The following is a 27809-nucleotide window of genomic DNA, read 5'->3' as shown; positions in this document are numbered from 1 at the left end:
TGTAGGGTTTGTGCCTCCGGGAATATCCACGACAATCCTGATATTAAAACAGCAAACCATGCCACAAATAAAGCTGGACCCTTTCTTAAATTCAACACGTTGTATATGTATATATACACACACACACATACATATATATATATATATATAATATATATATATATATATATATATATATATATATATTCAGCTTTTAAATTCTAGGTGAAGTTTGATAGTTTGTGATAGATTTAGAGAGTACCCATCTCAACCAATGCACAGAAAATATCCTCTTTTTCTCAAGTTTTATGCGATTTTTCAACCATCCAACTTAGAAATATGAAACTGTTTTCTTGTTAGTAATTGGGTATATCTTTGGATTACAGGAGGAAGAGAGATTGAGGAAAGTTCTGAGATTTGCAAATGCGTGTGGAGCGATAACGACGACCAAGAAGGGAGCAATCCCTGCTCTTCCTACCGATACCGAAGTTGTTGGCTTTCTCCGAGGCAAATAGAAACAATCAAGTGATACTTTAATTTGTTTTCCCCCCTAAGGGCTTCTCCTTGGAGCTTGTTTCTCCCTAATGTATCTGATCTGAATAGAGGAGAGCACCAAGGAATGGGTTGCCCGATTTTTATCTCTCTTCGTTTTTGATGTAATGATTTGAGAGACTTCGTGTTTTAAGCATCGGTCACAGACTTAGCAAACGGAACTAATACATGTACATGCAGAAAGGTCCTCCACATTATAATCTTGACGCTATTACTACTGCTTGCTTTGTCGGTGGTTTAGCCAAGATCTGGGGACAATGAAGTGTTTCTTCTTTGTCGTCGTCATTGGTCTCAAGTCTTGGCTTCTTGTTTGCGCGAGTGAACTTGGTCGGAATAAGACAGTGAAAGCTGGTCCTCGAACAGATACAGACCCACACGCCTTCAAGCCACTCCAGATCGAGCTGCTGAATTATGTACAGCAGTAATGATAAGACATGTCAGTTACAAAGTATCGCCATCAAGTTTCTGTTCTAAAACAAGTAGAACGGAGCCGCGTTGGAGGATCTTTGATTCTGCGAAGAATAAAAAAGAAACACAATGGTGCTAATGACAAAGGCCATGTAGGGACAACTCCCGTTTCATCTCCCCGCACATTCTTGTACTCGCTCTCTTTCTCTGTGTGTTTTGGAACACATGGAACTTTCTGAAATGGAAGCTTCAAACAGAGCCTGTCTTCGACCAAGTTATATAACACACACCCTCCCCAGATGAAAAATCGTACAAAAGATGCAAGAAACTTTCAAAATGCATAGAGCCGACAAGGATCATACAAACTTAATCTTAGGACCCTAAGGTACTCGTCACCGTCCATTACAAACAGGGAAGAACAAAAATTACCCAACGAAAAGTGATACCGAAAAGAACAAAGATATATCACCATCATCAACTAAACATACACCAGCCTCTCCCTCTTAACTTCTCTGTCTCTCTTTATGTTTTCTCCCAAAATGCTTCTGCCATTGGCACCAATGGTCATCCCCGAATCCAGCCTGCCATTAGGTTTTATGTGGTCAACGTAGAAAAAAAGGTATGGTATGGTGCATGAACTTGAAAGGAGTAGGGTTTAGTTTTTGGCCATGTTGCAAAAGAACAGGACTTTTTAGATAATTTTGGCCGAATGAGATTTTGAACAAGAAAGCATACTTGACTGTGCAGGCCTACCTTTCTGGACCGAGCATCAGATACCCTTGTCCTTCATCTTGGGAGCCTTGAGATCAGATGATGATCCACTCTCTTTCTGGCTCGGAGAAGGCATTGATCTTCTCAAATCCGCAAACCCACTTTGTTGCTCCTGCTGCCGAAGATGATGCAGTTGTTGTTGCTGAAACTGAAACTGTTGCTGCTGTTGTTGTTGCTGCTTCTGTGAATGAATCTGGAGCTGCTGGAATTGTTGTGCTGCTAAGAGTGTGTGCATCGACTGATTGTTGTGATATAATTGCTGGTTCGATCCATAAGAACCATAGTTCATCATCGATGCACCGTTTGGAACAACTGGGCCTGTCAGCACCTTAAGATGCTGGATTTCCTCCTTTAACGCGTCATTTAATGCTGCATAAAGAGAAGGATGGATTTGTCATACCAGAGACAAGAACACTTGCTAACAAATTAGTTTCCATAATGAATTGTACTAAGCCTGATTGGGAAGAGTATCGGAGCTTCCTTAACTAGCAAACGCAAGAAAACAAGAAAGGCTTGAATGTTAATTTGGTTGGCATTTCAGCACCTTGAGACTATCCATGATATATACTGAGCTAAAAGCGATCAATCAAGCCCCCCCATGACTTTTTCATAAGACTGAGAAATATACAAGGGAAAAAAAAAATCAAAGTAACATTTAGCCTCCAAGTAAGTTCTTGTAAAAGAAGACCCTCACCATCTTGCAAGTGAACCTGTTGCTCCATTGTTTGTAAGCGCAGTTTCAGCTCATTATTTTCAACAGTGAGTCCATTTGTGTCTCTCTGAACCACAGGAAGAGAAGAGTGTAAGTTTGATGATCATAATACTGTAATATTAACTGAGATTATAAAGGAAACACAATATTCATTTGACAAGAAACAAGAGAAGCATCGATCCCTACAAGAGATCTCAAGGTAGTATACCGCACACTAATTCAACCAACCTGTAGTAGAGTCAACTGAGCTGAGAGGGATGTTGCCTCTGTTTGTAAAGTTTGTACTTTTCTTTCAAGTTCTGCAATGTATCTCATCTTCCTTTCCTTTGACCTTGCTGCAGATTGCCTGTTTGCCCATATCCTATTAAATCACACAAGGGCATGTCATGCAAGGGCTCCACTTATAGAAAATAATCCGGAAGAAAAGAGAGGAAGGACAAAAAAGATACACCATGCAAAATGAAAGAAGTATGAACACATGGGTCAGCAAATCTTTTAGTGGTAATCTGACTGTAAAATTTGCCTGTTTGAATAGAAGATCTGAACTCAAGCACATTTTGATGAAAACTTTTCACGGTCGCTAAAATCACTGAGCACAAAGGAAAAGGAAAAGGAAAAACAATACCTCTTAGCACGTTTTGGATCAATGAGAGCAAGCTCAGCGAGTTTAGCAGCAGACATGGCTTTCTTAGGGTCAGATGGGGACGCTTCTTCAGCCCCAGACATCAGCATCTCGGGCTTGATAGTCGTTGAACCATCCATCGATTGGCTGTGTTGGTGCCTGATTCTCGGCCTTTCACTGGAACCAGCAAGCATGGTCTCAGGATTGGAGGAAGTAGCCAAATTCGCCGACCCTGTCTGTGTTCCTTCAATCCTCCCAGCATGTTCAGAAGGATCACCCATTTGAGACGAAGATGTCGCCGAAGAATTGAACTTATCCATATCAAGATACATAAAAAGTAAGTCCTCTTCCGTTTCATCAGAGAATGAAGGTCCATCAGCACCACCAACCACACCAAGATCACTATCAAAGCTTAGATCATCTGGGAGAGTAAGTATTTCTGAATGAGCTCGCCGATGACCCAGATTCTTAGGTGGGTTATCGGGCATGCGGCTAATGTCATGGCTAAATCGGCTAGAATCTGATCCATGGCCAAAAGCACCAATATCTGAGCTTGAACTCGGAACCAAAGGAGGAAATGACGACTCAGTTTTCATTCCAAAGCTACTTCCGTTAGGTGAAAATGCCGAGTACCCGCCCGAAGGAGGTGGCAAACCTCCACCGGGGGCCGGGGATTTTTCCTTGTCCATTATCAAGAATTCCCCGGAGGCTTGATCGCACCACTATCTGCGGACGATTATTGCCAAAATCAGATCATGTGATCTTGACATTAGTATACAAATTTAGGGTTTCATCCGCAACGTTCTGCTATCGATTCCATCGCGAGAGAGAGGAAAAAACGAAGAAACCCTAGAACCTACCCAAGAATCAAAGTGAACAAGAGGGACCAAAATAGAAAAATAAGACTAGAGAGAAATCGATGAAACAACGAAACCCTTGTCCGAACACTTACAGAGATCCAGACAGCCGCAGTAGCCTCCTGAAACCGACGCAAAACGACTTAACAGAGAGATCAACAACCACAAGGACAGAAGGAAGTTTCCAGCAGAGAAATTTTCCGGGAAAATTGTAGGATTCCCCGCAAAAGTTTAGGGGCTTTTACATTCCTGAAGAAGCAAAGAAGAGGGAGGGAGAAAGGAATCGAAGGAGAAAATCATGGAAAGGAAGGGAAGAAGAACATTCTCTCTCCATTCATGTGTTCTGTCTTCCAATCACGTGGATGAGCACGTGCCTGTTCGCACTTCGCAGATCCAAAACGTGCATTATTTGTTGTAAACTTTGAAAATGTGGTTTGGATTCCTGGTCCGTTGACCGAAGGTACAACTATGAGAAGCGTAAATCGATTACACTCGTGCCGTAGACGACTTGCGAATTATTCCTTCCTTGCGCCGGAAGGAGGGGCAGAAATCAGATGCGGTAACGTGTTGGTACAGCTGTGTTACTGACCGTTGGATCAAAAGAAGATGCTATCGCTTTAGGCCAACACGTGTTCACACAAAAAATGGGCTTAAGATTTGGCTTATGGGCTTTTAGGATTTCTTGGGCTTTAAACCCAACGCCCAGTAATAATTTTTTTCTTAAAAAATTAATTTATACACAAAAATATTGGCCCAATCTCTCTCTATGTAATATGTATATACACACAATAATCACCATGCGTTCGAATCATCCATCGGCCAGGCATGGTGGCAACTCGACATCGCTTGGCCTATCATCCGATCCCTCAACTTTCTCGGATTTGCCACCGACGTCAAGTTGCCGTCCTCCACTTCCCATAAACAGAGGATGGCCCTTGTCTTCATCTACATTATAACATTTTAATCATTAAAATTGGAAGGAGAAAAAAAAAACCCGAAGTTCCCCTGCAAGAACTTGTTGAACAAAAACCTCCATCCATTTTATACGTATTTTATTTATATATTATCAGAAAAGGGCTAAGCTTTGAAATTGTCCTTTGCTCTACGTATAACTCCCAAAGCTTCTGCTTCATCTGCTGCCTCTGAGATCCCCAATGCCCTTCGGATCTCCGGATTCGTCGTTCTTAGAAAAGGGTTGCATGCTCTCTCCATCTTCACCGTTGTCGGAATCTGAGGTTGTCCAAAACAACCCATATACCTCAGTATTCAGCGAAACTGTATAGGGAATGCGTATTATCCGACGAAGGAATACGAGACAAAAGAATTTACATACCGTTGGCAATCTTTTGCTGCGGAGATCTGCGATATGGGCTGCATAGGACTGGAGAACCTCGTTATTTGGCTCTATAGACAGCGCAAACTTGGAATTGCTCTGCCATATTCAAAAAGAAGTCAATCGAGTGAAGATGGTTTGAATCAGGTGCTCAGATAGCTACGAGAATTTACACGGACCAGTGTATATTCATGACCACAGTATATGCTTGTGTCGTCGGGCAAAGTAACGATCCTCTGGAGAGAAGCATGCATCTGAAGAACAAGTAGAGAAAAATAAATGGAGAAAATAAAGAGAGAATCTTTAATGGTTTGTAAATATGGAAACATGGTTTACCTGTTGGGGAGTGCCTTCAAAGAGCTTACCACATGATAAGCTAAACAAGGTGTCACCCGTGAAAACTGCTCGTGCCCCTGGAAAGTAGAAACTGATATGGCCTGCATTCAGATGAATCCACAAAATTAAAATGAGACCAGGTATCATGAACACTACAATGTTCCTACAATGAATTTTTTCTTTATAAGCGACACAACCATACTTTTCAGACAATGACTGTCAAGATATATGTCCACAGTTTCTCACAACATAATGTAGAAATAAAAAAGAGATTTTGGAACAAAGTTCTGAAAATCCTAGAAAAAACACATTCAAGAATTACTTTTGAGGACGGAAAGCAACCTCTTGTGTGGCCAGGAGTTTCGAGCACATGGACTTCATGGCCAGCAAACATCCATCTGTCACAATCCTTCAGAGCTATATCAATTCCTGGGATCCGGTCCCTATCTACAGCCGAACCAATCACCTGCATGCCACAAACATGATAAATTCTGTAGCAGGTCCCTTATATAGAGCTAAATGAGTCAAATACTCGCATCGGAAAAATCTAGTCCGGTAAAAGGATCAGAAAGACACAAAAATTTTCCACTTCAGACAATTAAGATCTAACCAGTATGGTAAATCTTGTACGATTTTCAAAAGTAAACATGTTAATGTCTTCAGTAAATCTATACTTCTCATACATTACCATGCTCGTTCAAACATCAAAGCAGAAGGAACTGTGGAAGCACCATACCTTCGCACCATACCTGTCTTTTAACTCCAGATTCCCGCCAGTGTGATCATAATGATGATGGGTATTCAATATGTACGTCAGATTTCGATTGTCCCTTTGCAATGCATCCATAACAGGCGTAGCTTCAGAAGGGTCAACTACTCCAACTGTGCCGGTATCTTCGTCATGCAAAATATAAGCATAGTTTTCCTGAAGACATGGCACCTGAAAATAACAGATACGCATATCTGCCCTTAAGAGTTGAGAATAATATTCAAAACTGGACGAACTGCGTAATGTCTTGTTGGCATGAAAGTTTAAATAATATTCAAAACTGTGACACACAAACCAGTTCAATTTGCAATGAGGAAGAGACATTGGAGACACTGCAGAACCGTGGAACTCGAACAGTTCGAAGAGGCACAGAGAACAGTTTCATTACTCCACAGACAATACCCTTTCTGAGGTTAAGCTGTCTCAGGCATGGCTTCATATATTTCCGACCTGTCTCCTTCTGCCAAAGAGCAAAACAGAGAAAAAGATAACTCGTTTTCAAAATTCTGACAAGCTTTTGTGCATATATCATACTATATCACACAATCCAAAAGCCCAGTAAAATCATCGTGACACTGAAACACAAACCTGTTGTAGATGATCAACAAGTTCTGTCTAAATTTATAATCCTCAATCAGTATCTTAAGTGAGGAACCCAGACACAATATTTCAGAATCAAGAACACTAAACTCAGTTTTTCTCTAAAATTACAAGTAGGATACATAATTCACAGCACTCCATCTATACAAGCTGTTTCCTCCTCATCTCACAAATCAAATTCGAAACTTCAGAAGAATAAAAAAATTAACTGCTCCCACTTATAATACCACGAAGCATCGCAAAGTATTCGTCTACAAACCCTGATTTTCAAACAGACTGCGTAAGAGAGAGTAAGCCCTAGAATTCTCGAGTGATCCCAACACAGAGATGGAGAGAACAAAGAAAACTCATCATCGAACGATAGATTTCACAACAAGCAAACAAAAGAAACAAACCCTAGAATGGCGAAAGAAGGAGACAGCAGAGGAAGCTTTCGAGATGGATTGCATCTCTCTCTCCGTCGCTCGCTCACAGTCTCTCGTTGAAGGAAGAGGTTTAATCGACGTGTCGCTCACCCACCACCTAAATACCGTAGATTCTTCGATAACCGAACCGAACCGAACCGGCAAACCGGAATCGACACAATTTTCAGAATTTTTTCCTACGTATTTTTCCAATTTAAATAATCTTTTCCAATTTTCGGGGGGAAAATTAAAATTTACAGACCCAACCATCTGAACTCATATCTGATACATCAAACGGGGAAGAAAATACATATATTTAGATATATATATATATATATATATATATATACATACATATAGAGAGAGTGAAAAATATATTCCATACTCCGTCAACGTAATATATAAATTCAAGGACAAAAAGAACAACGAGTTTTTACATTCGAACAAAATTTAAAACTCAACGACATATAATAAAGTGAACAACCCTGACTGAGAGAAGACGTATTCATTCTCTCTCCTCTCTCCTCTTCAATGGGTAAAGATAGCGAGACAGAGTTGGCCTTCCGCCCTAAACGACCAGAGCTCGAGCCCATCCCCTTCCTCGAACTCGTTCGCTTCTGCAAGCCTGTTCCAGTTCTTCTGCAGCGAGTAATTGGAAGAGAACCCGTCGTTCTTCGAGCTCTTCTCCATGTTCCATCTCTTCAGCGCCAAGTCCCATGTCCTCGTCATCGGGTCTATCACCTTCACCTGGAAGCCGGCGTACTTCTTCTTGGTGTTCTTGCTCTCTTCGTACATTCCGTCTATCGATCTCCGCTCATCATCCGTCAAGAAGTCTTCGTCCTTGATTGCGGTGAAAGGGATCAAGAGACGAGAAAGGCTTTTGTTCACGTCGCTTTTTGTCACGGTCTTCTCTGTAACCAGCCTGGGGTCCTGCCCGTTCATCCTTGTCATTGCATCTGCGATCCAAGCAGGTGGTTCTCTCACGACACTCTGAGCAGCAGGGGGAGCGGGGGGGTCGTCGGCGACTATCTCCATCGGAGCAGCGGGGGGAGTGGGGGGGTCGTCGACCACTATCTCCATCGGAGCAGCGGGGGGAGCGGGGGGTCGTCGGCGACTATCTCCATCGGGGCCTGTTCTTCCTCGGCGGTGGTAATGTCGGAGTCCGGAGAATGAGAATGACTCTCCACGAGAGTCGCCATCTTCTGTCTCTTGCCGTTATTCCTCTCCTCCTCTGGATCATGGGGGCGCTTGCTGGGATTGGAGACAGAAGAAGGAGACGACAGAAGATGGGTGTCTGGTGGCATGATGAGGTCAAAGAAGTTGGCGCCTTCTCCGGGGGTTTCTCTTTCCGGTGGGGACAAAGAACTTCCCGATGTGGTCGAAACGTAGATGCTGGGGGATCTCTGAGGAGGAAGATCTTCCATTTGAGCAAAACCCGCCAGAAGCTCCATCGCATAGGCAGGTCCGGGGCCGAGAAGATCGAGGGATTTATGAAGAAAATGAGGATCGATCGCAGCAGCAGCATACACCAAGAGGTCTAACCGATACTCCATGACTGCCGACAGCATATGGATCGGTCAAAGCCTCCAGCTTTACACTCTCTGCAGGAAGATATGGAGAGGGTGAGTGGGTGTCTCACTTATATAGGAGCTCAGTAGTTTCCTTTTCGTTTCTATCTCCATTTATTTAGATTTTGTAGGATTCGCTTTTCGAATTATCGTTCATCTCCTCTATCAAAAACAAAAAATCTGATACGGACGAATTTCATGAACACTTAGCTTCTCCATAATTACTATTTTATCCCTCCATCCTTTTCATTTCTTGGGAGCTTTTTTCAAGTTTATTTATTTATTAATATCTCCGAGATAAAACTGGGAATAGAAAAGGAAACTTTGTAAAACTTGATTTGTTTTAATCTGGATTAATTGATTAAGATAAAAACAATACGGACATGGAAAGTAAGTTGTTAACTCGCAGTTGATTAATCCGGATTAATTAAAATGGCAAGAGCACATTTCTCGTAAATTACTATTTTATCCATCATCGAAACAGTCAAATCGGAAAGAGCTAAAACATAAATAACTGTCAACTGAACTCTTCTCATGCACACATACTTACAAGCAACTATTACGAGATATTCTTTTATTTTATTTAATTAACTTGTGCAATAATTCTTGTCACTTTTAACCACTAAACAGTTAATTCAATAAATCGGTCCAATTTTTGTCAAAATACAAACTAAAAAATATAAAGATATTAAAAGTTCTCGCGATAAAGATCAAATTTACAGAGTTTTGAACTCTATTCGAAATGAAGCGAAGACATTATAGTATTTATATAAATTGTAGATACTATAATATGATAGATTGAAATCAATACTATATTTTTGTGATTTTTATAATTGTATAATTTATTTTTGTTTTTCTATTCAAATTTTATAGTTTTTTATAATAAACTTAAATTAGAACTTTTTTAATAATTTAGATAGTTAATAATTTTTTATTAAAATAAATACTTTATGTTTTTTATAATAAATTTAAAATGAAATATTATTTTTTTAAAATAATTTACATATTTGATGGTCTTTTTTTCCAAACATAATAGTTTATAATTTATTATAATGAATTTTTAGTAAAAAAAATTTTTAGTGTAATTGAGATAATTAATGGTTTTTTTGGGTTTGTTTCAAAAAAGAAAGAAAAAAAAGAAATTCTAATAGCCATTATCGTATTTTAATTATGTATCAAAAATATAATTTTTAATAATAACAATTATTATTTTAAAAATATAATTCATTGTTTAATCTTAATTAAGTAAAAAGATAACACAAATTTAGATAACCTATTGGTAAGAAAATATTCAAAACATGTCTATACTTGGATTAAAATTCAAGTGTGAAAAGAGATACATGGATTTCCAGGATACTCTAAAAGATATACTTAGACAAATATCTAAAAGATATACACAAATAACTGATGAAATTTAAGATTATAAAAAAAATTACTTTGCATGTATGAGATAGAGTTTGAAAAAATGAGATAATTGATAGAATATCAGGATGACATTATCAATTAAAAAAAGTATAATGTCATTAATGCTAATCCAAAACTTGGATGCATCTAATCCCTTCAGTTGAAAAGATTATGGATCAAAGAGGGTGAGGAGTGTAACTTGGCCAACAAGCAAGCCGCAGCGGAATCCCTAGCTTCCTCTGGATTTGGTTTCTCCTCTCCACAGGTCGTGTATTCCAACTCTCTCTCCGTTAGTTTCGCCTCGGCTTTGAATCCACCTTTCCAAAACAGCTCAAATATGCTAGTGAATGTTGGTTGGATCACGAACATACATATATATATATATATAAAGGATGGTTTTGATTTGTACACTCTTGCATGAAATTTTTTATTGAAAGCCCTTACCCTTTGATGACGATACTCGATACGTGGGTAAAACCCAGTTATTCTCGTAACATATATCATCAAGTTTCTGCCAAAAAAGAGAGAGAGCCACCATTGCAGGGCGCAATGAAATCTTGACATTTGAAGAAGAAGAAGAAGTATAGTATTTTTGCAAGACTCATTGATTTGGGGATATAACTTACCTGACAAGAGCTTTTCCTACAGGGGAGAGGTTCAGAAAGCTTCAGCCTTTTGTAAGATTGGCAAGCCGAGTTATCGGGTGATTGCTGAGATGTTGTCTCAATGGATGCACGTCTTGGGTATACATCATTACAGCACTCTATTATCGATTCCAGTTTCAGCTCCCAATCATCTTCACCACCTGTAACAAGTCCAATCAGAAAAGCTTCATGTAATGTGCTTGTTCTGTAACTGTACCATACACTTAGATGATCAAACCTGTCTTTTTCTATTAGATTTAGGATTAAGGGAAGTTATGACAAGAGGACATGCATACACCTCGGAGAATATTATGGATGCTTTTATCACATCTAGCAATCTCATCTTCAATGTTTCGCTGCTGAAGAATCTGCAGTCACGGAGAAACATCTGAGTGTATTTCCAGTTTTATGAAAAAGAGAACCTCTTCAACATACCCAAGAGAAATAATCACACAGCAGAATCTGATATCTATATATGTATATATATATAGCATGACCTTTGAAAGGTACCGAGAATCTGGTTTAACATTAACAGTACAGAAAGGGCAGTAAAAGAGAATGTCTGAGCATAATATTGATGGCTTTGTATTGAAATCAAATCACAACCCTTGTGCAACCATGAACGGATAGATGTAGTAATCGTTTAATGCATCGTGAATGTGCACTGAGATCCATGTTTCTTGTGTGCTACCATATGACATTATAGTGGAGGAAGTATACTGCAGAGTAAGTATCATCTCAAATCGGAGAAAGGAACATACCAGTTTATCACGTTTACACGAAAGAACTCTCAATGCAGTTTCTGACAATAGCTTTGACTTGGAAAGAATCACAGTTTGGAACTTGTCGAGATCTAGGTTGGAGTTATGAGCATCAACTGCAATGGAATTATGGTTATGAACACTACGCAGCTTGTCAGCACCAGTTTGTGGTTCATCAGGAATGGATTTCCTCTTTTGAGTTCCGTTCTCTCTGTGATCAGCACTACGTTGGATCACCTTTGAGTCAGACCCGAGCTGCATGTACAAGAAATGATGTGATGAACTAAAGCTAATAAGATTATGTGTAAGATAGTAGCAGAAATGAACAGGCTACTCATCATCAGTGTAAGAAAATCATTTTTTTTAGTCTCCAAAACAAACGGATTTTGTTAAAAAACAGAGGGGTACTCATTTGATGAATTGATGTACAAATGAAAAGAGGATCAGATTCTGTTTAAGACCCAACCAAACATCAAACAACTGAAGCATGAAAAAAAAGCACGAAAGCTGTAGGGTTCATCCTGTAAAAGAAAAGAGCTCAACTTTACCTCAAAACCGTTCTTCTTTCTATCGGGATGGCTATCCTTCTGGACAGTGTTAGGACTGTTTCTAAGAAAGCCATGGTTTGGAGAGTGTCGATCATTGAGATCATCGCATGATTGATCATTACCCGTTGACTTTGAAGCAAAATGTTCTCTGCTTCTACAATGATCGGAAGTTACTGTTTCTCTATGGACTTTAGCCTCCTCCTGTCCTCCGCTTACTCTTTTGTTTCCATCAGCAACCACATGTGAACTTTCATTACCACAACCAATGACTTCAATTGCCCACGATTGTCCACCCTTTGGCTTTGAAGGAACATGTTTTCTGCCTCTACCACGACTGAAACTTGCTGTTTTTCTATGAACTTTAGGCTCCTGTCTTTGTACTCTCTTGTTGCCACCAGAAGCCACATCTGGCCTTTCATTACCAATATCAGCGGCTTCCATTGTCATTTGGTCTTCTACCTCCTCTGTTCTTATGCTCTCTCCAACACCAACGGCCATAGATGCTGCTTCTTTCTTTTCAACAAACCCTTCATCTTCTCCCCTACAAAACACAAGAAAATAATATACTATATTGCCAACCAAAATGTATTAAATTTTTTCCAAGAAGCAATGGATGTAGCAATCTATTTTTTGTGCATAAAGGGTAGAAACTAATGTCGAATAACAAAAAACCAAAGCTGAGAAGACAAGAAAATATACCTAGAAAACCAATCAGCTACAATGTCAGAAAATGGAAGCATATGAAAGTATTCAACTACAGGGGTGGTTGTCCATACGGAGGAGATCTTCTGTAGTAGTGGACCTTGCAAGCTATTAATGTCGAAAAGTTATTATGAGAGTCGATTAGGAAAGCAGTACTTGATGATACTAACATAACACATCACGTAGATACTCATGCTAATCAAATATGAGGAAAAGTGAGTAGATGATTACGTGCCAAAGCTCCAGTTTCTCACATTCATAAGAGCAGTCTTTCCAACAAGATCACCTACTTAAGATCACTAGCACTACATTTTACTGGCAGTTGATGGTTCCACAAGATGAATATTCCACTGAAAATGCTATGGTTATGATAACTAGCAGTATTGCAGCGGTTAGATCACTTAGTACCTGTTAATTGCATCCTCAATGGGAAGTGTTACGAGGTCACTATTTTCTGAGAAGCACCGCATAATGTAGAAACGGGCAGCTGTCCTCTCCTTTCTCAGCGAGTACACAACATGTCTCTCCACAATCATAACAGCATTTTGTTTAAAACCTGTTGCTTCCTCAACTGCTGAAAATGCAAGTTTCTCAAAAACAATTTCGATATCCTTCACTTCGCCCAGCTGGCATCCTAAGCTATGATGAGAGTCGTGGGCGGCTTTTTCAATCAGTGACCACACACCCTGAGTGATCTCACTGTGTTGAAGGTAACACATTTTCCTATCTGAATCAACCAAGAAAATGACAACTTCTCCAATCGGCCACTTCTCTATGCTTGATGAAGCTGGCAACACATCCAAATTCGTACACAAACCACATGCATTCATTATAACCCGCTTCACTAGTGAAGTTTGTTGGGAAGCATCACACTGTTCAATTTCATTAGGTTCCTTCAAATATTGAAGTAGAACAGGCCTGAAAACAGCAGCCATCTTGCAGAATGCTTCTGAACTCATGTACTCGAGATGAGGATGCTTTCTTCTGTGATAATAATTGTAAAGCACCACAACAGCATGTACCTTCGCAATACCAGTCAGCAATTTGGATGCATCCATGTACATATAAACAAGCCATGACAAGATACCTTGCAAAACACTTTTCGGCACATTCATTTAGGACCAAACGCAGAAGAATATGCATGGTTTTTACAGCAGCATGAATGCAGGAAACGAAGCTTAGCAATATGAGAGCATAATTATTGTCTACCCCAAGAAGATGGTGATATTGGCATGTGGATTGAAAAGGGACCATGGAAAGACGTGTGTTGTTACGATGCAACTCTTTCAAAGCAATTTCAATATACAGAAAAGCAATCACCTTAACTAGAAACACTAAGAACGTAAATCCATTGTCCGACCAGCTTCAATAGTCTATGAATAACAATAAGCCATAGAAAATGCAATGTAAACAGAGAAATTTCCTACTGTCAAATGAAAGACACTGAAACAAAAGTAGAACAACTATGGAGAAGAGACGACAAAACCCAAAACAAAGACAAAAAACCGGAAATCAAGGTTTGGAATCTCTTGGGAAGAAATCAACGGAGTACCTGCTTTGCTACAGGCTCCTGTTCAGCCATCGATGGAACATCACTGGTGGCAGATTTAACAGGTAGCAAAGGGTCAACAAGATATTCTAACAGAGCTTGAATTGCATCCTCTGGCGGACAAACGTCCGAGGTTTCCATTGTCTTTGCGTCTCTCTACTTATGTCTTGTATGATAGCAGCAGCAAGAGTTACATTTTGTAACCAAAAGAAAAATCGAAAAGCAAATCATTCCACAGACAGAAGAAAGAAAATCAACCGAAATCGACCCTCAAAAACCAAGCAAATTCACAACGTAAACTTCGAAAACTCAAAAGCCATAACTTCACAAAACAAGTTTCGAGCACAAAAGAGACGAAGAACAAGAGACCTCATTTACCATTACCAAAAAAAATAAAAAAAAAATACCCAAAAAAAAAAGAACAAGAGACGTACACCAGGAGAGAAGAGAACAGAGATCAAAGGCAGAGAAAAGGCGAAATTCCAAGATCCAGAAGAAGCAGCATACCTGGAAAGGAAACCCTAGGATTTGATTCCCTTGGGTCAAAGAGAGACACAAACACGAACATACAAATACAGTGTGAAGGGACGCTGCGCCTGTATTGCATTTTTTTTTTTACGGAATTCGAAAAGGCGCCACCCGTTCGAACGAGTGTGGGCCCTCTCTCTGTTGTTGGAATTTTCCTGTGAAAACGGTACTAATTGTTCTTACAAATGGAAAAAAAAAATAAGCACCAAATTTTTTTAACATAAAAAAATAGATAACAAATAGAGACAAATCGTCTATATATTGATTTATTTTTACATTTATTTTATCATTACATTCTAATTTAAGAGTGATTTTTATTTCTTATTAAATTTAAATTTTATTATATTAAAAGATTTATCTTTTATTATATTTGACATTTTATTGTTTATTATTTTTTTCGCGAATGAGATTACAATAATTACATCACAATTTGTCATGTAATATTAGTTACTGTTTTATTATATATATGTGAGCCATTATTGAAATAATATGAAATTGTACACACCAGACCTTTTTTTTTTGGTTATCATCGTCAATCACTTGTTGATAGTCTTTTCTTACAAACATAATCTCTATATTATAATTACAAACATAGGGGTAACAAATCTGAATCCTATCTCTTTGTATATATAGTGTATATGTATAATTAATAAATATAATGAACATAAAAAACATAGCACATATAAAATCCATAATTAATCCACTCAGATTTGATAATTAACAACTCTATAATCAATATCATATATGTATATATATATATGTATGTAGCATGTATACTTCAAAATATTTACATGAACCATCACTATTCCTTTATGCTCTCATATTCTCTTAAAATATCGATAATATGGCGTGGACGAGGAACGTGATGGTGTTTCCTTTGTTACTCGCGCTGCTTATTTCCTCCACAAACGCGATTCCGGAAGACGCTATCAACGATCTCTGCAGCGAAACGCAGGACAAGGACTTCTGCCTTAAACACATAGGCACCGACCCGCGAACGAAGGCAGCGGCCAACTTAAACGGCGTTCTGTTAGTCGCGATATCGCAAGCGACAAATCAGGTGATCGATGGATCGACGCACATCGACGCGATCAAAGGCGGTGTATCGGACGCGTTAGGGCAAAAGCGAATCGGCGTCTGCGATTCGGACTACGAGAACGCTCATACGAAGTTCCAAGAAGCATGGGGCAAAGCTAATGAAGGTGCGTTCATGGAGGTGATCAACTTCGTACGCGACGGCACAAACGCAGTCATCGACTGCATCAATGTCTACCGAAGAGATGGTCCGACTACGGACAATCCACTCGGTTACTTTAACCAAAATGTTTTTAAATTGTCTGAAATTATTCTCGTCGTTAACAATAAGCTCATAGGGTAGCATATGTTACATGCCATCTTCTCATGTGTTGTATGTAACCTACCTATCTCTATACAGAATATATTGTATGCTGAATTATGCACACACAAAAAAATGTTTTTTTTTTGCATGAATATTCAAAAATAATACCAATTTATTTGTGTATTATGGAAAATAATCCAAGAGTGTAAATATTGTAAGGTAATGCTTAGAGAGACACTATATTATTCTCAATTATTAGTTGTTAATCTATATTTACTAACATAATCCGTATAATTCAATTGCAAAACTGGCAACAAATTTTACTCCCCTCTCTTTAAAAAGTACTATATAATTAAATTTCGTCACATAATGTAACAAAAAGAACGCATAGAATATGTATTATCCTAAACTAATCGATCCAGATTTGACCACAAATCTTTAATCGATATCATTATCATATTGCATTTATATGTTATCTTTTTCTACCATATTTATACACACACATATATATATACACACACACACGAAGGATTCATCACTATTCCTTTATGTTCTCATCTTCTCTTACGCTGCAGTAACATGGCGTCGACGAGATATGTGATGTTGTTTCCTCTGATACTAGCACTGCTTGTTTTCTTCGCAAACGCGATTCCTCAAGACGCGATCAACGATCTCTGCAGCCAAACGCAGGACAAGAACTTCTGCCGTAACACCATAGGTGCCGACCCGCGAACGAAGGCAGCGGCCGACTTAAACGGCGTTCTGTTAGTCGCTACATCGCAAACGATAAATCAAGTGATCGATGGATCGAGCCATATTGACGCGATCAAAGGCGGTATATCGGACGAGTTAGGGCAAAACCGACTCGGCGTTTGCGACTCGGACTACGAGAATGCGCTTACAAAGTTCCAAGAAGCATGGAGCAAAGCTAATGAAGGTGCGTTCATGGAGGTGATCACCTTCGTACAGGACGGCACAAACGCAGTCATCGACTGCATCAATGTCTACCGGAGGCATGGTCCGATCGAGGGCAATCCACTCGATTACTTTAACCAAAATGTTTTTAAATTATCTGAAATTATTCTCATCGTTAACAATAAACTCATAGGGTAGAATAGATTACATGCTATGTTCTCATGTGTTGTAACCTGTCTCAATGCAATTAAGAGAAAGTATGCTGAACTATGCAACTATAAAAACGCCTTTTTTCCCATGGGTTATCGAAAATACTCCTATGGTATTATCCAGAATAATCCGAGTCCGACACAAGCGATGAGTTTAAGAGGAAGCGATCTATGGACCTGAAACCGAGACCGCGGTCTGAGACAGAGACAGGAGGGGTTAGTGTGAAACAACGCCCTGACTCGGGTTTTCTGTCAGCCTTCTCCAGACCATTTTCCCGCAGTAAAACAACGTCAAGGATGCCACGATGTAGAGAAGAGGAATCCCGATTACGCAGCCACCCGGCGCGAAATTCACCAACGTCTGACAAGATCCCAAAAATGTAAGAAAAGGGAAGAAAGAATGAACATATTTTTATATAGAACGATGAAATGTAGGTGGAGTTATACCAAGATTCCAGCAGCAAGGTGTACCACTGGAACAAATACTTGATCTACTTTCCTCCCTTCTGCATACCCGTCGAATGCAATCACCATCGAGAATGTGTGGATTGTCACAAATGCAAGAGCAATGATTGCTGCAAGAGATGTAGAAACTTCTGAATCAGTATTTGCAGTATTATCACCATAAGCATGAATTTTGCATACCTTTGTGAGATAGAAAATGAACATATGCATATAAGTGTAGGAAGCAAACATACATATATGTATATATAAATTTTGAGCTCACCAGATATTAGAAAAAATGGCATCTGTGGACATCTGTCAACATAGTATGTGGCTGGACCGAATGCCGGTGTCAAAAGACTCAGGCAGAAGAACACAGCATGAGCCACACCGTGACCTAAACCACCAGCTGCATGAAATTGGCTGGAATTGTCTTAGCTCATATATCAAGAACGGAAGCAACAAAAAGAAAAAAGTACAACAATTGTCTGATTCAATGTTGTAGAAGATATATAGTTTATGTGGTTTCCATGAATCTCTGGCATTCACGTTCACCCGTGACCAGAACCAGTCACCCGATGAAACTGTTCATTGAGCTTCTCACAAGCTCAACGGCCTGAGCAGACAACTTGTCAATTTTCACAATAAGAGTCGCCCTCATTTTAAAAGATAATAACACCATCCAATTCGAATGAGTAGTTTTCACAAAGCAACAGTCCATCTAATCTCAGTAAAATACAAAAATCTTTTTTGCAAACAAACATACCTAGGGCAATCTGCATCTTATCAGTTAAAAACAGACGAGGCCTTGAGATTCTATCGGCAAAGGCATCCAAGACGTCCTCAAGCCTCCTTCAGTAAAAAAAAAGAAAAAAAAAATTCGAACATGATAACCAACAATTGTAACTCAGTGAACTATGATGCAAGTTGACAAATTTTTAGGTGCACCAGGTAGAAATCCTTAAATCTAAAAACTTGTGATTGTGGTACCCAAACCAAGATTCAAAGTGAAGTTTCTAAAAGGATCAAAACAAAAGACTCAAGAAAAGCTCAGAAGATGACCAATACATGCCAATGCTATCTTACAGATAATGATTTATCAGATAAAGCTGTCTAATTTATTCAAAATAACGGGTTATCCATATGGAGCATTTTCAATTACCAATAGCCATAAGCTTCGGGTACACATCCCTTCAGATCATCCGAGGCTAACAAATTCAGACAGATTCCAAATAATATGATAATCAATGGGCAGTCTGAAAATAGGTCCAAATCAAAAGATTCGGCCGTAAGATCAAAAGCTACAGGCAGAAAAGCAATACAAATACTTTTCAGGTGTACTCTCCAACTCCAACTCAGGGCCATATGCACAACCGAAAGGCGAATTCACCATCTTTCACTATTAGGACCTCATCATTCAGCCAAAACCAGAAAGATTAACCTAAGAAAGATAACAACAGCAAGCCAGATGAAAACTTACTTGTACACCTTCCAGAACAGAAGCCGAAGACCTTCTTGGAAACCAACGGACATGACAATGAGTATAGCATACGGCCACCAGACATTAGCCTTGAGAGGAAGAAACGGCCTCCATAGCCCAGACAGGATAATCAAGCTCACCAGCCATAGCAGTGTGCTACATTGTATTCACAAACAAAATGCATCAACTTGACGACTAAATCCTTCAATCAATCCCAAGAAGCATAACACGTAAGTTATAAACCCTAATTTTCCCTCTTAATCGCGAAGCACTCCAAACTCCGCAAAAGCAGAATCAAAACGAGCCTAATCAGACATTGCGAAGCAAAACGACTCAATTCAAGCAGACAATCGTCAGAAATTTTTCCGTTTATGGATGGGAAGAAAACCCATAACCCAGAATTTTCCCGAGAAGATCGCAGAGAGAAGGAACCTGGAAAGAACAGTGAGGATCAAAAAAGGCTTCTTGGAGATGACGGAGACGAAGAGAGAGAGAGACGGTCCCAGAGCCACGAGCGCGTAGCCAATCCCGGCCGCGACAGTCATCCGTCACCACCGCACTTTGCTACGATAGATCAGATTCTTCAGATGATCATCCGCTTCCAAAAGTTGAGACTTTCCTTTTTGTCGTCCCTTGCAAAGGAGACGACCATTGAAAAAAATGAAACGGAATTTGTAAAACTGTGACTAGTTTCCACAAAATTTAAAATAACTATTTACCAAAATATAATATTTTAAACCTAGGAAAAAGGTTGCAGAGAAAATTCTGTATTTTAATTAATTTCCGTATGTATAAACAATAATCTATAATAATTTCGTGAAATTAGACATTTTTTAAAATACCAACAACAATCCAGTGAGACTAAAAACACAAGCTGTGTTCTTGCTCATTCCCATAACAGCTGTACAGTTTCTTGAACGCAAGCCTTTTTTAAAACACGGAAATGCCTTTTTACAAATCAAGAAAGAGAATCAAGAATCTGATTTGGATCAAATTTTCTTGCTCTGATTAGATTTCTTCGGTTTGGATGAAGGGCAGGTCGGAGTCTCCTTGAATGCATTCGGACACAACTCGTTGACGCTGCAACTTCTACACTTTGGTCTGAGTGGAGTGCAGATCGTTTGTCCGAAACCCACCTGCGAATCCAACAATTACGGATTGAGTTCGGTCTCTTCGCCGATTCAAAGCCCTGATCAATGCAATGCGAGTGGAAAACATAATATGATCATATTGTCTGATAAGGTGGTTAGAAGAAGGACGTACTAAGAGCGGGTTGATGGCAACCCATTCTTCCTTTGGCAGCCATTGTTGGAGAGCTACCCTTGTTTCTTCCGGAGACAGAGTTTTCTGCGCCAAAAACACAGTGACAGACAGTGAGCACACAAGCAGAAGAACAGCGGTAACAGCCTTATGAATTGAACCATTTTCTGTAGGAAGATCAAATTTTAATCCCAAGATGATTTTCTATAGACAGTGATAATTGGCAGATCTATCTACCAACAAGAACCATAGCCTATATAGCACTGAAGTGAGGAAGATTTGTCCAAAGATTGAAACTATGATACATATTTATTTAGTATTAAGATGGAAAACGAAACAAGACTAAGTCTTTTCGATTGTTCGTGGGAGTGGCAGAGTGGGAAGAGAAAGCTTCTGAAATTTTTTCGAGTCGGACATGCTTTGGACTTTATCCCAAAGACAACATAATACAACACAAAACATGCATACTGAAGTTGCAAAAAAAATCTTAGAAGTACCTGATTAGTTCCTGTTCGACACACCCATCCAAGCCGGTTACAAATGCGATGCACATGCGTATCTACGCATATCCCTTGGACATCGTTCCATGCTATGTGCAAAACCTATATACATGACATCACATCACAAGAAAATTTTCAAGAATTTTTTATAAAATGTGTGTGTATCTACCTCGCAGAATGAGTTGGGTGATCAAATTTACCAGATGAGCCATTTTGGGGCCTATTCCTGGAAGCGCAAGTAATTCCTCCAAAGAGCTTGGAATGTCTCCGTCATATTTCGTGAGACAAATTTTTGCTACTTTCTTCATATTACTAGCCTTCCTAGTATAGAATCCTACCTAGATGTAAAGGCAAACAGTTAGTTTCATAACCCCCAGCAGAACCTATATGTTTCTTTGCTTTTTTATTCACTCTCTTTTTCTATGCATCTATTTCTGAAAATTTACACACCATGGATCCATGCCGGTATCAGAGACTCAGAGAGATCTTCAATGTCAACAAGTAAGATGGCACTGAGATAACGTACCGGGTAGATCAAATCTTTGAGCACAGATTCATCAGCTTTGTCAATGGCATCAGGTGTGAGAAGGCCATTTTGATGAAGACGTTGTATCGCCCCTGCATATTGAAAGCAACTGAATGACATTTCTGGTTGCACAAAAAAGAAAAAGAGAAAAAACAGTGGGTAGTCATAGACTCATACTACAACAATGAAACTGACCATTGTTTACTTGATCTTTAGTTTGACTTGAAAGAAGTGATGAAATTAGCACCGCAAATCTTCTTTCCTAGATATAACAAGTGTTTGGCAAGAAGAATATCAGTGGTCAAACAAGGAACAATCCATCTCTCTCCCTTCAAACATTACTTGATGCTTTGAAATGTGGGAAGAGTGAAAGGGTGTAGGATGAGTAACATGAAGAAATTCCCCTAGACTTGAACTAGCATTTATTACATTACAGTTTTACCAGGATCATGAAGTATAAAAGGTGCTTCTATGATAAACAGAAAACCTCAAGCAGGAGCTAGCAACTTGGTTATGCTCGATGCATAAAACACCATGTTATAAAGAAAACGAAATGGGAAGTAATACATCAGAACAGAAAATCAACGAGTGTAGCTGTCGGGATAATTACACAAACATCACCGATACCTGCAAAATTAGATCGAATAAAATAATTGTACCTTTGGTGGCAGAAAGCTTCCAGCTTTCTCACATCCCACAGAGTCAACGGGTGCGTCTTCAGAAGATCTCATCTTGCAAATACCCTCAAGCACTTTTTCCCAGTTATCAGGTGGTTGACCTAGATAAGATCAATACATCATACATATATTGCAATTATTGCAGAATTCAGATGAAACATCCACAAGAAAAAATCTATAAAAAAATGTCACTAAGGTTGCTGGTTTATGATAAGCTACCGGCTGTTCTGATCGAGGACTTGTTGGTGGTACTTCTCATCGATTCTATATCTGGGTTAGGCTTTAACTTCCCTGCAAAACCAGTCCACATAACAAAAATGTTATGTTGAAGGAAAAAAAAAAGAAAGCATTTCCAATACCTTTCCACGTATTATCATTATGAAAGAATCTATCGATTTGGTTATAAATGCACAACATATCAAAACGTTTCAAATGTTGCCCGAGTTGCAGTTAAACGATCAAATAAGAACTAAAGAAAACATAGGTAAGGAACGATTTAAAAGAGTTATTGCACAGGCACAGTGACTAAATATCCATCAGAAGCTTGATTTCATCTAAAATCCATGATGAACATGACATAATGCTATGAATATTGTTTCTGCCCTTCACTATTCATGATTGAGGATTTGGTTTAGAAGAGAACATCATTGAAATCCACCTGCTATGCGTAACTTCTTAAACAACTATATATATCTGAAGGCTTCGTATCATATAATAAGCACAAATGTAATTACGTACAGTGGGACTTACCAGATGAGACAGATCCGTTGGTCTTTTTGTAAGCAAACTCTTCTATGTCAGGTAACCCACACATCTCCTGCGTTTTTTTGAAAAAAAGAGGGACCGGGAAGATAATAAACAAACTCGCAACAAATCAACTATGCAAGAGGTTTAAAAGCAAAAAAAATCACTGCAATATGAAGTCAAGGATCTTCTATCTGGACTAATTTTTAACTTTGCAAGAGAAACAAAACGAAATGGAAGAATCCAGGTGGTGAACTTACAAAATAAAGGAAAGAAAGATAAACCGAGCAAATACAAAGAACAAAAGGCAGCACACAAGAAAATAAAGAATGCGTCATGAGGATCGCAAAACCTCAAGTTACAGAGTATCATCATATACTCAAATGAAACATGATCCACGCTCTGGCTAGATTTACCGACACACCCATTACCCTGTCATGCTTATAGAACAAGTGAACTGCTAATCAAGATTTGTCTCATTTGCTGAAATTGACCAGAACAAGGTAAGGGGCGAAAATCAGCAAGCATTTCTCAATAATTCGTCATGCTTCAACATTCTCTCCGACCACTCAACCCTTTTGGCTCAGACAAGCTTCAAATTCAAAGCATTTCGATCACTGGCACAAAACCTGGTTGAATTAAGCTCGGTCCTATCGAATTCACCCAAAAGTTGCGCACTTTCACAGAAATGCACTTTCCACAACCCTATTATAAGAACTGTCGGAACCGACCGAAGAAGCGAGTTACAAATGCGATAGAAGCCGAATCTTTTTCCAGGAAAAAGAGAGAAGTTTACTTTCTGGGCATGAATTTGTTCGCCGGACTCTTTCACTACAGGCTCCAGAGGTTGCTGTTTCGGCCTTTTCTTCCGCGCATAAACCCTAATCTCGATTCATGGGTTGGCGAGGAAATTCGGGTTGGAAAGAGATGCTTATGTTGCCCCATCCTTGGTCGAGATGTATGTGCAATCTGGTTCTCTGGAAATACGAAGGCCCCCGTAAATTTTGGGTTTGGGGGGGGGGGGAGAGAGAGAACCTGGGTCTGAAGCGGAACCAGAAATCCGGCTTGTCGGAGAAATGGATTTGCGAGAAGGAGCAGTTCCGTACATTTGGCGCTTCATGGCTTGAAAGATTCGGGAGGCAATGGGAGGAGTCGAGGCGGCGAGAGCTCCTGTATTGTATCTGAAGGAGAAAAAAGGAAAATTTAAGAAATGGTTAATCTGTAAAAAGGTAAAAACGAGTTGCGAATTGGCAGTTAATACTCTCGTTACTCTACCTGAAAGAAAAAAAGGAAAATTTAAAAAAATGGTTAATTTTAAAAAAAAGGAAATCAAGATCGATTCCAAGAAATGGAAAATTGCTGATACCATATCTCTCTCCATATACATATATATATATATATAGATAGATGCGTTAGTGTCATTTCATCCCCAAGCGATTCTCTGTCTCTCTCGCTTTCTCTGCAGAGCTTTGAATCGCCATCAGTGTTCTTGTGTGTTGTCCGAAAGAAGAGGAGATGTGGAGTAACCTGTTTCTCTTGGCCGAAGTCGCCAGCTCGGAGTATGATCGACTCCACTGTGATCTCTCTGAAGCAAAAGCCGCCATTGAAGGGCCTGTCGATGAACCCAGACAGGACACTGCATTGCTCCTCGACCCTCTTGTCTCTGTTCCAACAAGAAAGCGCTCACCTTCTTTCGTTAGACGACCTTCACAAAAACTTCCTCTCCGATTTTCTTCTTCTTCCCTTGCCGAGTGCAAACGCCGTATGAAGCGTCCATTGCTGGAATCGGAAGAAGAAAAACAGAGCACTCAGTTGAAGAAACGGAAGAAGTACGATTCAGGGTCCACCTCCAAAAGCCCGGTGCCTCCAAGAGAAGCTCCGCTGTGGCTTTTGAACGTGATGAGAGAGATGAACGGCTACGCACCCAAGCTGGTCATAGAGAAGAACCTCTTCAAGTCGGACATTAACCGAAACCTCGGCCGTCTCGCCATCCCGACGAACCACGTCGTCGAAAAGGATTTCTTGACGGCCACGGAGGAGAGGATGATCGACGAGAAGTGCAGGCTCAAGACTAGTGATGTGGACGTGGTGGCGGTTCTCGTGGATCCACTCCATCGGAAATGGAATGTGGTGTTGAGGAGATGGGACATGGCCAAGGACTCTGGGAACTGCTCTTCGATTTTCGTCTTCGTCTCTACTTGGAACTCCATCGTGGATGCCAACGGCTTCAAGGAAGGAGACCCGATCGAGCTCTGGTCGTTCCGGTCTCAAGGCAGACTCTGTTTTGCCTTTGTTCCTCCCAGACGAAGTTCCTTGTGCTCCGGCCAATGCAGCTCTGCTCTCTGATCATGTTTCTTCCTTGCATCTTGGAACTGGGTGGATTTTACGATTCTTTGTCTGAAATCGGATCGAATCTTGGTTTTTGTTTTGGTAATGAGATCATGGGGGTTGGTTTCCGTTGTCTTGTTAGATTTTGATTTTGGATGCAACTGACAATGTAATAAAGCGAAATTATATGAAGGGGATATCGCCATAAAAACCCTGTACTTTTCTCAGGTCAACGAAAAAACCCTGTACTTTTTTGCTTACCAATTAAACCCTATACTTGGTATGATTAACCAATAAAACCCCAAACTTGTTAATAATTCACCGAAAACCCCCCGCGACTGCCAACTCAAACAAAAATGATGATGTGGCAATAACTTGGCTTCCAAGTTATGTACACATCATCAAAATTATGACACATCATCATTTCAAACAAAAATAAATTACATAATTTATTTAAATTAATTTATATACATATAAATTCACATATATATATATATATATATTACATATAAAATTACTTATAACTAATAAAACATACATACATATATATATATTATAAATTACATTAAAAATAATATATATATACATATTATTTGTTAATCTGTAAAAAGGTAAAAACGAGTTGCGAATTGGCAGTTAATACTCTCGTTACTCTACCTGAAAGAAAAAAAGGAAAATTTAAAAAAATGGTTAATTTAAAAAAAAAAGGAAATCAAGATCGATTCCAAGAAATGGAAAATTGCTGATACCATATCTCTCTCCATATACATATATATATATATATAGATAGATGCGTTAGTGTCATTTCATCCCCAAGCGATTCTCTGTCTCTCTCGCTTTCTCTGCAGAGCTTTGAATCGCCATCAGTGTTCTTGTGTGTTGTCCGAAAGAAGAGGAGATGTGGAGTAACCTGTTTCTCTTGGCCGAAGTCGCCAGCTCGGAGTATGATCGACTCCACTGTGATCTCTCTGAAGCAAAAGCCGCCATTGAAGGGCCTGTCGATGAACCCAGACAGGACACTGCATTGCTCCTCGACCCTCTTGTCTCTGTTCCAACAAGAAAGCGCTCACCTTCTTTCGTTAGACGACCTTCACAAAAACTTCCTCTCCGATTTTCTTCTTCTTCCCTTGCCGAGTGCAAACGCCGTATGAAGCGCCCTTTTGTGGAATCGGAAGAAGAAGAACCTCTTGACCGATCTTCATCTTCTTCTTCTTCCCTTGCCGAGTGCAAACGCCGTATGAAGCGTCCATTGCTGGAATCGGAAGAAGAAAAACAGAGCACTCAGTTGAAGAAACGGAAGAAGTACGATTCAGGGTCCACCTCCAAAAGCCCGGTGCCTCCAAGAGAAGCTCCGCTGTGGCTTTTGAACGTGATGAGAGAGATGAACGGCTACGCACCCAAGCTGGTCATAGAGAAGAACCTCTTCAAGTCGGACATTAACCGAAACCTCGGCCGTCTCGCCATCCCGACGAACCACGTCGTCGAAAAGGATTTCTTGACGGCCACGGAGGAGAGGATGATCGACGAGAAGTGCAGGCTCAAGACTAGTCCACGGAGGAGAGGAGGATCGACGAGAAGTGCAGGCTCAAGACTAGTGATGTGGACGTGGTGGCGGTTCTCGTGGATCCACTCCATCGGAAATGGAATGTGGTGTTGAGGAGATGGGACATGGCCAAGGACTCTGGGAACTGCTCTTCGATTTTCGTCTTTGTCTCTACTTGGAACTCCATCGTGGATGCCAACGGCTTCAAAGAAGGAGACCCGATCGAGCTCTGGTCGTTCCGGTCTCAAGGCAGACTCTGTTTTGCCTTTGTTCCTCCCAGACGAAGTTCCTTGTGCTCCGGCCAATGCAGCTCTGCTCTCTGATCATGTTTCTTCCTTACATCTTGGAACTGGGCGGATTTTATGATTCTTTTTTTGGGTAATGAGATCATGGGTTGGTTTCCGTTGTCTTGTTAGATTTTGATTTTGGATGCAACTGACAATGTAATAAAGCGAAATTATATGAAGGGGATATCGCCATAAAAACCCTGTACTTTTCTCAGGTCAACGAAAAAACCCTGTACTTTTTTGCTTACCAATTAAACCCTATACTTGGTATGATTAACCAATAAAACCCCAAACTTGTTAATAATTCACCGAAAACCCCCCGCGACTGCCAACTCAAACAAAAATGATGATGTGGCAATAACTTGGCTTCCAAGTTATGTACACATCATCAAAATTATGACACATCATCATTTCAAACAAAAATAAATTACATAATTTATTTAAATTAATTTATATACATATAAATTCACATATATATATATATATTACATATAAAATTACTTATAACTA

The 27809-nt window shown here is 39.7% G+C and overlaps 11 protein-coding genes across 23 annotated transcripts in view; 5 read left to right on the top strand and 6 right to left on the bottom strand.

The window, feature by feature from the left end:
- The window catches only part of LOC104826198 (probable fructokinase-1), a 3625-nt gene extending 2809 nt beyond the window's left edge, over positions 1-816 (top strand). The window contains exon 4 of the mRNA XM_010558778.1: positions 366-816. Coding sequence (XP_010557080.1) covers positions 366-494 — 129 coding nt within the window. The 3' untranslated portion in view covers positions 495-816. The remainder of the gene's footprint in view (positions 1-365) is intronic.
- A 442-nt stretch (positions 817-1258) lies between these two features.
- LOC104826197 (probable transcription factor PosF21) lies at positions 1259-4264 on the bottom strand. 3 transcript variants are annotated; one of them, XM_010558776.2, is made up of 6 exons: positions 3997-4264; positions 3048-3900; positions 2651-2783; positions 2405-2489; positions 1693-2079; positions 1259-1520 (listed from the first exon to the last, which is right to left on the bottom strand). In XM_010558776.2, exons 2-5 carry the CDS (start codon positions 3731-3733, stop codon positions 1709-1711), a joined length of 1275 nt encoding a protein of 424 aa, XP_010557078.1. In that variant the 5' UTR covers positions 3734-3900; positions 3997-4264; the 3' UTR covers positions 1259-1520; positions 1693-1708. The 3 variants fall into 3 exon arrangements, with proteins under 3 accessions (XP_010557078.1, XP_010557079.1, XP_010557077.1); XM_010558777.2 differs by having other exon boundaries at positions 3048-3893; XM_010558775.2 differs by having other exon boundaries at positions 3048-3770; positions 3997-4263.
- A 417-nt stretch (positions 4265-4681) lies between these two features.
- LOC104826196 (probable hydroxyacylglutathione hydrolase 2, chloroplastic) lies at positions 4682-7417 on the bottom strand. Of its 2 annotated transcripts, none has more exons than XM_010558773.2 (8): positions 7335-7417; positions 6635-6799; positions 6307-6510; positions 5913-6036; positions 5571-5671; positions 5414-5488; positions 5235-5333; positions 4682-5131 (listed from the first exon to the last, which is right to left on the bottom strand). In XM_010558773.2, the coding sequence occupies exons 1-8, from the start codon at positions 7386-7388 to the stop codon at positions 4979-4981; spliced, it is 975 nt and encodes a 324-aa protein (XP_010557075.1). In that variant the 5' UTR covers positions 7389-7417; the 3' UTR covers positions 4682-4978. The 2 variants fall into 2 exon arrangements, with proteins under 2 accessions (XP_010557075.1, XP_019059602.1); XM_019204057.1 differs by having other exon boundaries at positions 6635-6796.
- Positions 7418-7871: 454 nt separating this feature from the next.
- Positions 7872-8378, bottom strand: LOC104827390 (putative B3 domain-containing protein At3g49610). The gene has a single exon (XM_010560564.1). It carries the CDS (start codon positions 8376-8378, stop codon positions 7872-7874), a length of 507 nt encoding a protein of 168 aa, XP_010558866.1.
- A 1926-nt stretch (positions 8379-10304) lies between these two features.
- On the bottom strand, positions 10305-15122 carry LOC104826195. 10 transcript variants are annotated; one of them, XM_010558763.2, is made up of 10 exons: positions 15027-15122; positions 14523-14685; positions 13379-13992; positions 12968-13078; positions 12269-12809; positions 11721-11975; positions 11258-11327; positions 10942-11120; positions 10760-10826; positions 10305-10632 (listed from the first exon to the last, which is right to left on the bottom strand). In XM_010558763.2, the coding sequence occupies exons 2-10, from the start codon at positions 14658-14660 to the stop codon at positions 10472-10474; spliced, it is 2136 nt and encodes a 711-aa protein (XP_010557065.1). In that variant the 5' UTR covers positions 14661-14685; positions 15027-15122; the 3' UTR covers positions 10305-10471. The 10 variants fall into 10 exon arrangements, with proteins under 10 accessions (XP_010557065.1, XP_010557068.1, XP_010557067.1 ...); XM_010558766.2 differs by having other exon boundaries at positions 14523-14675; positions 15027-15093; XM_010558765.2 differs by having other exon boundaries at positions 14523-14678; positions 15027-15078.
- A 733-nt stretch (positions 15123-15855) lies between these two features.
- Positions 15856-16500, top strand: LOC104826194. Its single transcript, XM_010558762.2, has one exon. It carries the CDS (start codon positions 15892-15894, stop codon positions 16423-16425), a length of 534 nt encoding a protein of 177 aa, XP_010557064.1. The 5' UTR covers positions 15856-15891; the 3' UTR covers positions 16426-16500.
- Positions 16501-16965: 465 nt separating this feature from the next.
- Positions 16966-17499, top strand: LOC104827389. The gene has a single exon (XM_010560562.1). The coding sequence runs from the start codon at positions 16966-16968 to the stop codon at positions 17497-17499; it is 534 nt and encodes a 177-aa protein (XP_010558864.1).
- LOC104826193 (gamma-secretase subunit APH1-like) lies at positions 17465-20100 on the bottom strand. Its single transcript, XM_010558761.1, has 6 exons — positions 19867-20100; positions 19435-19590; positions 18721-18806; positions 18238-18363; positions 17958-18085; positions 17465-17871 (listed from the first exon to the last, which is right to left on the bottom strand). Exons 1-6 carry the CDS (start codon positions 19977-19979, stop codon positions 17728-17730), a joined length of 753 nt encoding a protein of 250 aa, XP_010557063.1. The 5' UTR covers positions 19980-20100; the 3' UTR covers positions 17465-17727.
- Positions 20101-20224: 124 nt separating this feature from the next.
- LOC104827388 (endonuclease III homolog 1, chloroplastic) lies at positions 20225-24522 on the bottom strand. The gene is made up of 13 exons (XM_019204046.1): positions 24508-24522; positions 24412-24416; positions 24082-24322; positions 23938-24027; positions 23148-23214; positions 22617-22688; positions 22380-22498; positions 21916-21982; positions 21721-21812; positions 21395-21532; positions 21192-21296; positions 20698-20781; positions 20225-20570 (listed from the first exon to the last, which is right to left on the bottom strand). The coding sequence occupies exons 1-13, from the start codon at positions 24520-24522 to the stop codon at positions 20424-20426; spliced, it is 1242 nt and encodes a 413-aa protein (XP_019059591.1). The 3' UTR covers positions 20225-20423.
- Positions 24523-24656: 134 nt separating this feature from the next.
- LOC104827387 (B3 domain-containing protein At1g05920-like) lies at positions 24657-25487 on the top strand. Its single transcript, XM_010560560.1, has one exon. It carries the CDS (start codon positions 24657-24659, stop codon positions 25485-25487), a length of 831 nt encoding a protein of 276 aa, XP_010558862.1.
- An 846-nt stretch (positions 25488-26333) lies between these two features.
- LOC104827386 (B3 domain-containing protein At3g25182-like) lies at positions 26334-27382 on the top strand. The gene is made up of 2 exons (XM_010560558.2): positions 26334-27005; positions 27053-27382. Exons 1-2 carry the CDS (start codon positions 26368-26370, stop codon positions 27333-27335), a joined length of 921 nt encoding a protein of 306 aa, XP_010558860.1. The 5' UTR covers positions 26334-26367; the 3' UTR covers positions 27336-27382.
- The last annotated feature ends 427 nt before the right edge of the window (positions 27383-27809 follow it).

The sequence above is a fragment of the Tarenaya hassleriana genome, unplaced genomic scaffold, assembly GCF_000463585.1.
Source record: "Tarenaya hassleriana unplaced genomic scaffold, ASM46358v1 Cleome5, whole genome shotgun sequence".
Taxonomy (NCBI): Eukaryota; Viridiplantae; Streptophyta; class Magnoliopsida; order Brassicales; family Cleomaceae; genus Tarenaya; species Tarenaya hassleriana.
The sequence above is the reverse complement of the archived record's forward strand: the minus strand, read 5'-3'. Positions and strand labels throughout refer to the sequence as shown.

Bases quoted from the DNA above. Each gene is read 5' to 3' on its own strand.
- LOC104826197 (XM_010558776.2), bottom strand. From the start codon at position 3,733: ATGGACAAGGAAAAATCCCCGGCCCCCGGTGGAGGTTTGCCACCTCCT. The intron at 2,490-2,650 runs GTTGGTTGAATT...CCTGTGGTTCAG, and splicing joins CTCAGTTGACTCTACTACAG to AGAGACACAAATGGACTCAC. The intron at 2,080-2,404 runs GTGAGGGTCTTC...CTCTTTATGCAG, and splicing joins ACAGGTTCACTTGCAAGATG to CATTAAATGACGCGTTAAAG.
- LOC104826196 (XM_010558773.2), bottom strand. From the start codon at position 7,388: ATGCAATCCATCTCGAAAGCTTCCTCTGCTGTCTCCTTCTTTCGCCAT. The intron at 6,511-6,634 runs GTTTGTGTGTCA...TGTTATTTTCAG, and splicing joins CCTCATTGCAAATTGAACTG to GTGCCATGTCTTCAGGAAAA. The intron at 5,132-5,234 runs GTATGTAAATTC...GGACAACCTCAG, and splicing joins GCAGCAAAAGATTGCCAACG to ATTCCGACAACGGTGAAGAT.
- LOC104827390 (XM_010560564.1), bottom strand. From the start codon at position 8,378: ATGGAGATAGTCGCCGACGACCCCCCCGCTCCCCCTGCTGCTCAGAGT.
- LOC104826195 (XM_010558763.2), bottom strand. From the start codon at position 14,660: ATGGAAACCTCGGACGTTTGTCCGCCAGAGGATGCAATTCAAGCTCTG. The intron at 10,827-10,941 runs GTAAGTTATATC...CTTTTTTGGCAG, and splicing joins GTAGGAAAAGCTCTTGTCAG to AAACTTGATGATATATGTTA. The intron at 10,633-10,759 runs GTAAGGGCTTTC...TGTTTTGGAAAG, and splicing joins TCGAGTATCGTCATCAAAGG to GTGGATTCAAAGCCGAGGCG.
- LOC104826194 (XM_010558762.2), top strand. From the start codon at position 15,892: ATGGCGTGGACGAGGAACGTGATGGTGTTTCCTTTGTTACTCGCGCTG.
- LOC104827389 (XM_010560562.1), top strand. From the start codon at position 16,966: ATGGCGTCGACGAGATATGTGATGTTGTTTCCTCTGATACTAGCACTG.
- LOC104826193 (XM_010558761.1), bottom strand. From the start codon at position 19,979: ATGACTGTCGCGGCCGGGATTGGCTACGCGCTCGTGGCTCTGGGACCG. The intron at 18,807-19,434 runs GTAAGTTTTCAT...TTTTTACTGAAG, and splicing joins CTGTTCTGGAAGGTGTACAA to GAGGCTTGAGGACGTCTTGG. The intron at 17,872-17,957 runs GTATAACTCCAC...GGATCTTGTCAG, and splicing joins ACCTTGCTGCTGGAATCTTG to ACGTTGGTGAATTTCGCGCC.
- LOC104827388 (XM_019204046.1), bottom strand. The intron at 21,533-21,720 runs GTACGTTATCTC...CTTTACATCTAG, and splicing joins TCAAAGATTTGATCTACCCG to GTAGGATTCTATACTAGGAA. The intron at 21,297-21,394 runs GTAAATTTGATC...TCATGTATATAG, and splicing joins GCCCCAAAATGGCTCATCTG to GTTTTGCACATAGCATGGAA.
- LOC104827387 (XM_010560560.1), top strand. From the start codon at position 24,657: ATGTGGAGTAACCTGTTTCTCTTGGCCGAAGTCGCCAGCTCGGAGTAT.
- LOC104827386 (XM_010560558.2), top strand. From the start codon at position 26,368: ATGTGGAGTAACCTGTTTCTCTTGGCCGAAGTCGCCAGCTCGGAGTAT. The intron at 27,006-27,052 runs GCTCAAGACTAG...CGAGAAGTGCAG, and splicing joins ATGATCGACGAGAAGTGCAG to GCTCAAGACTAGTGATGTGG.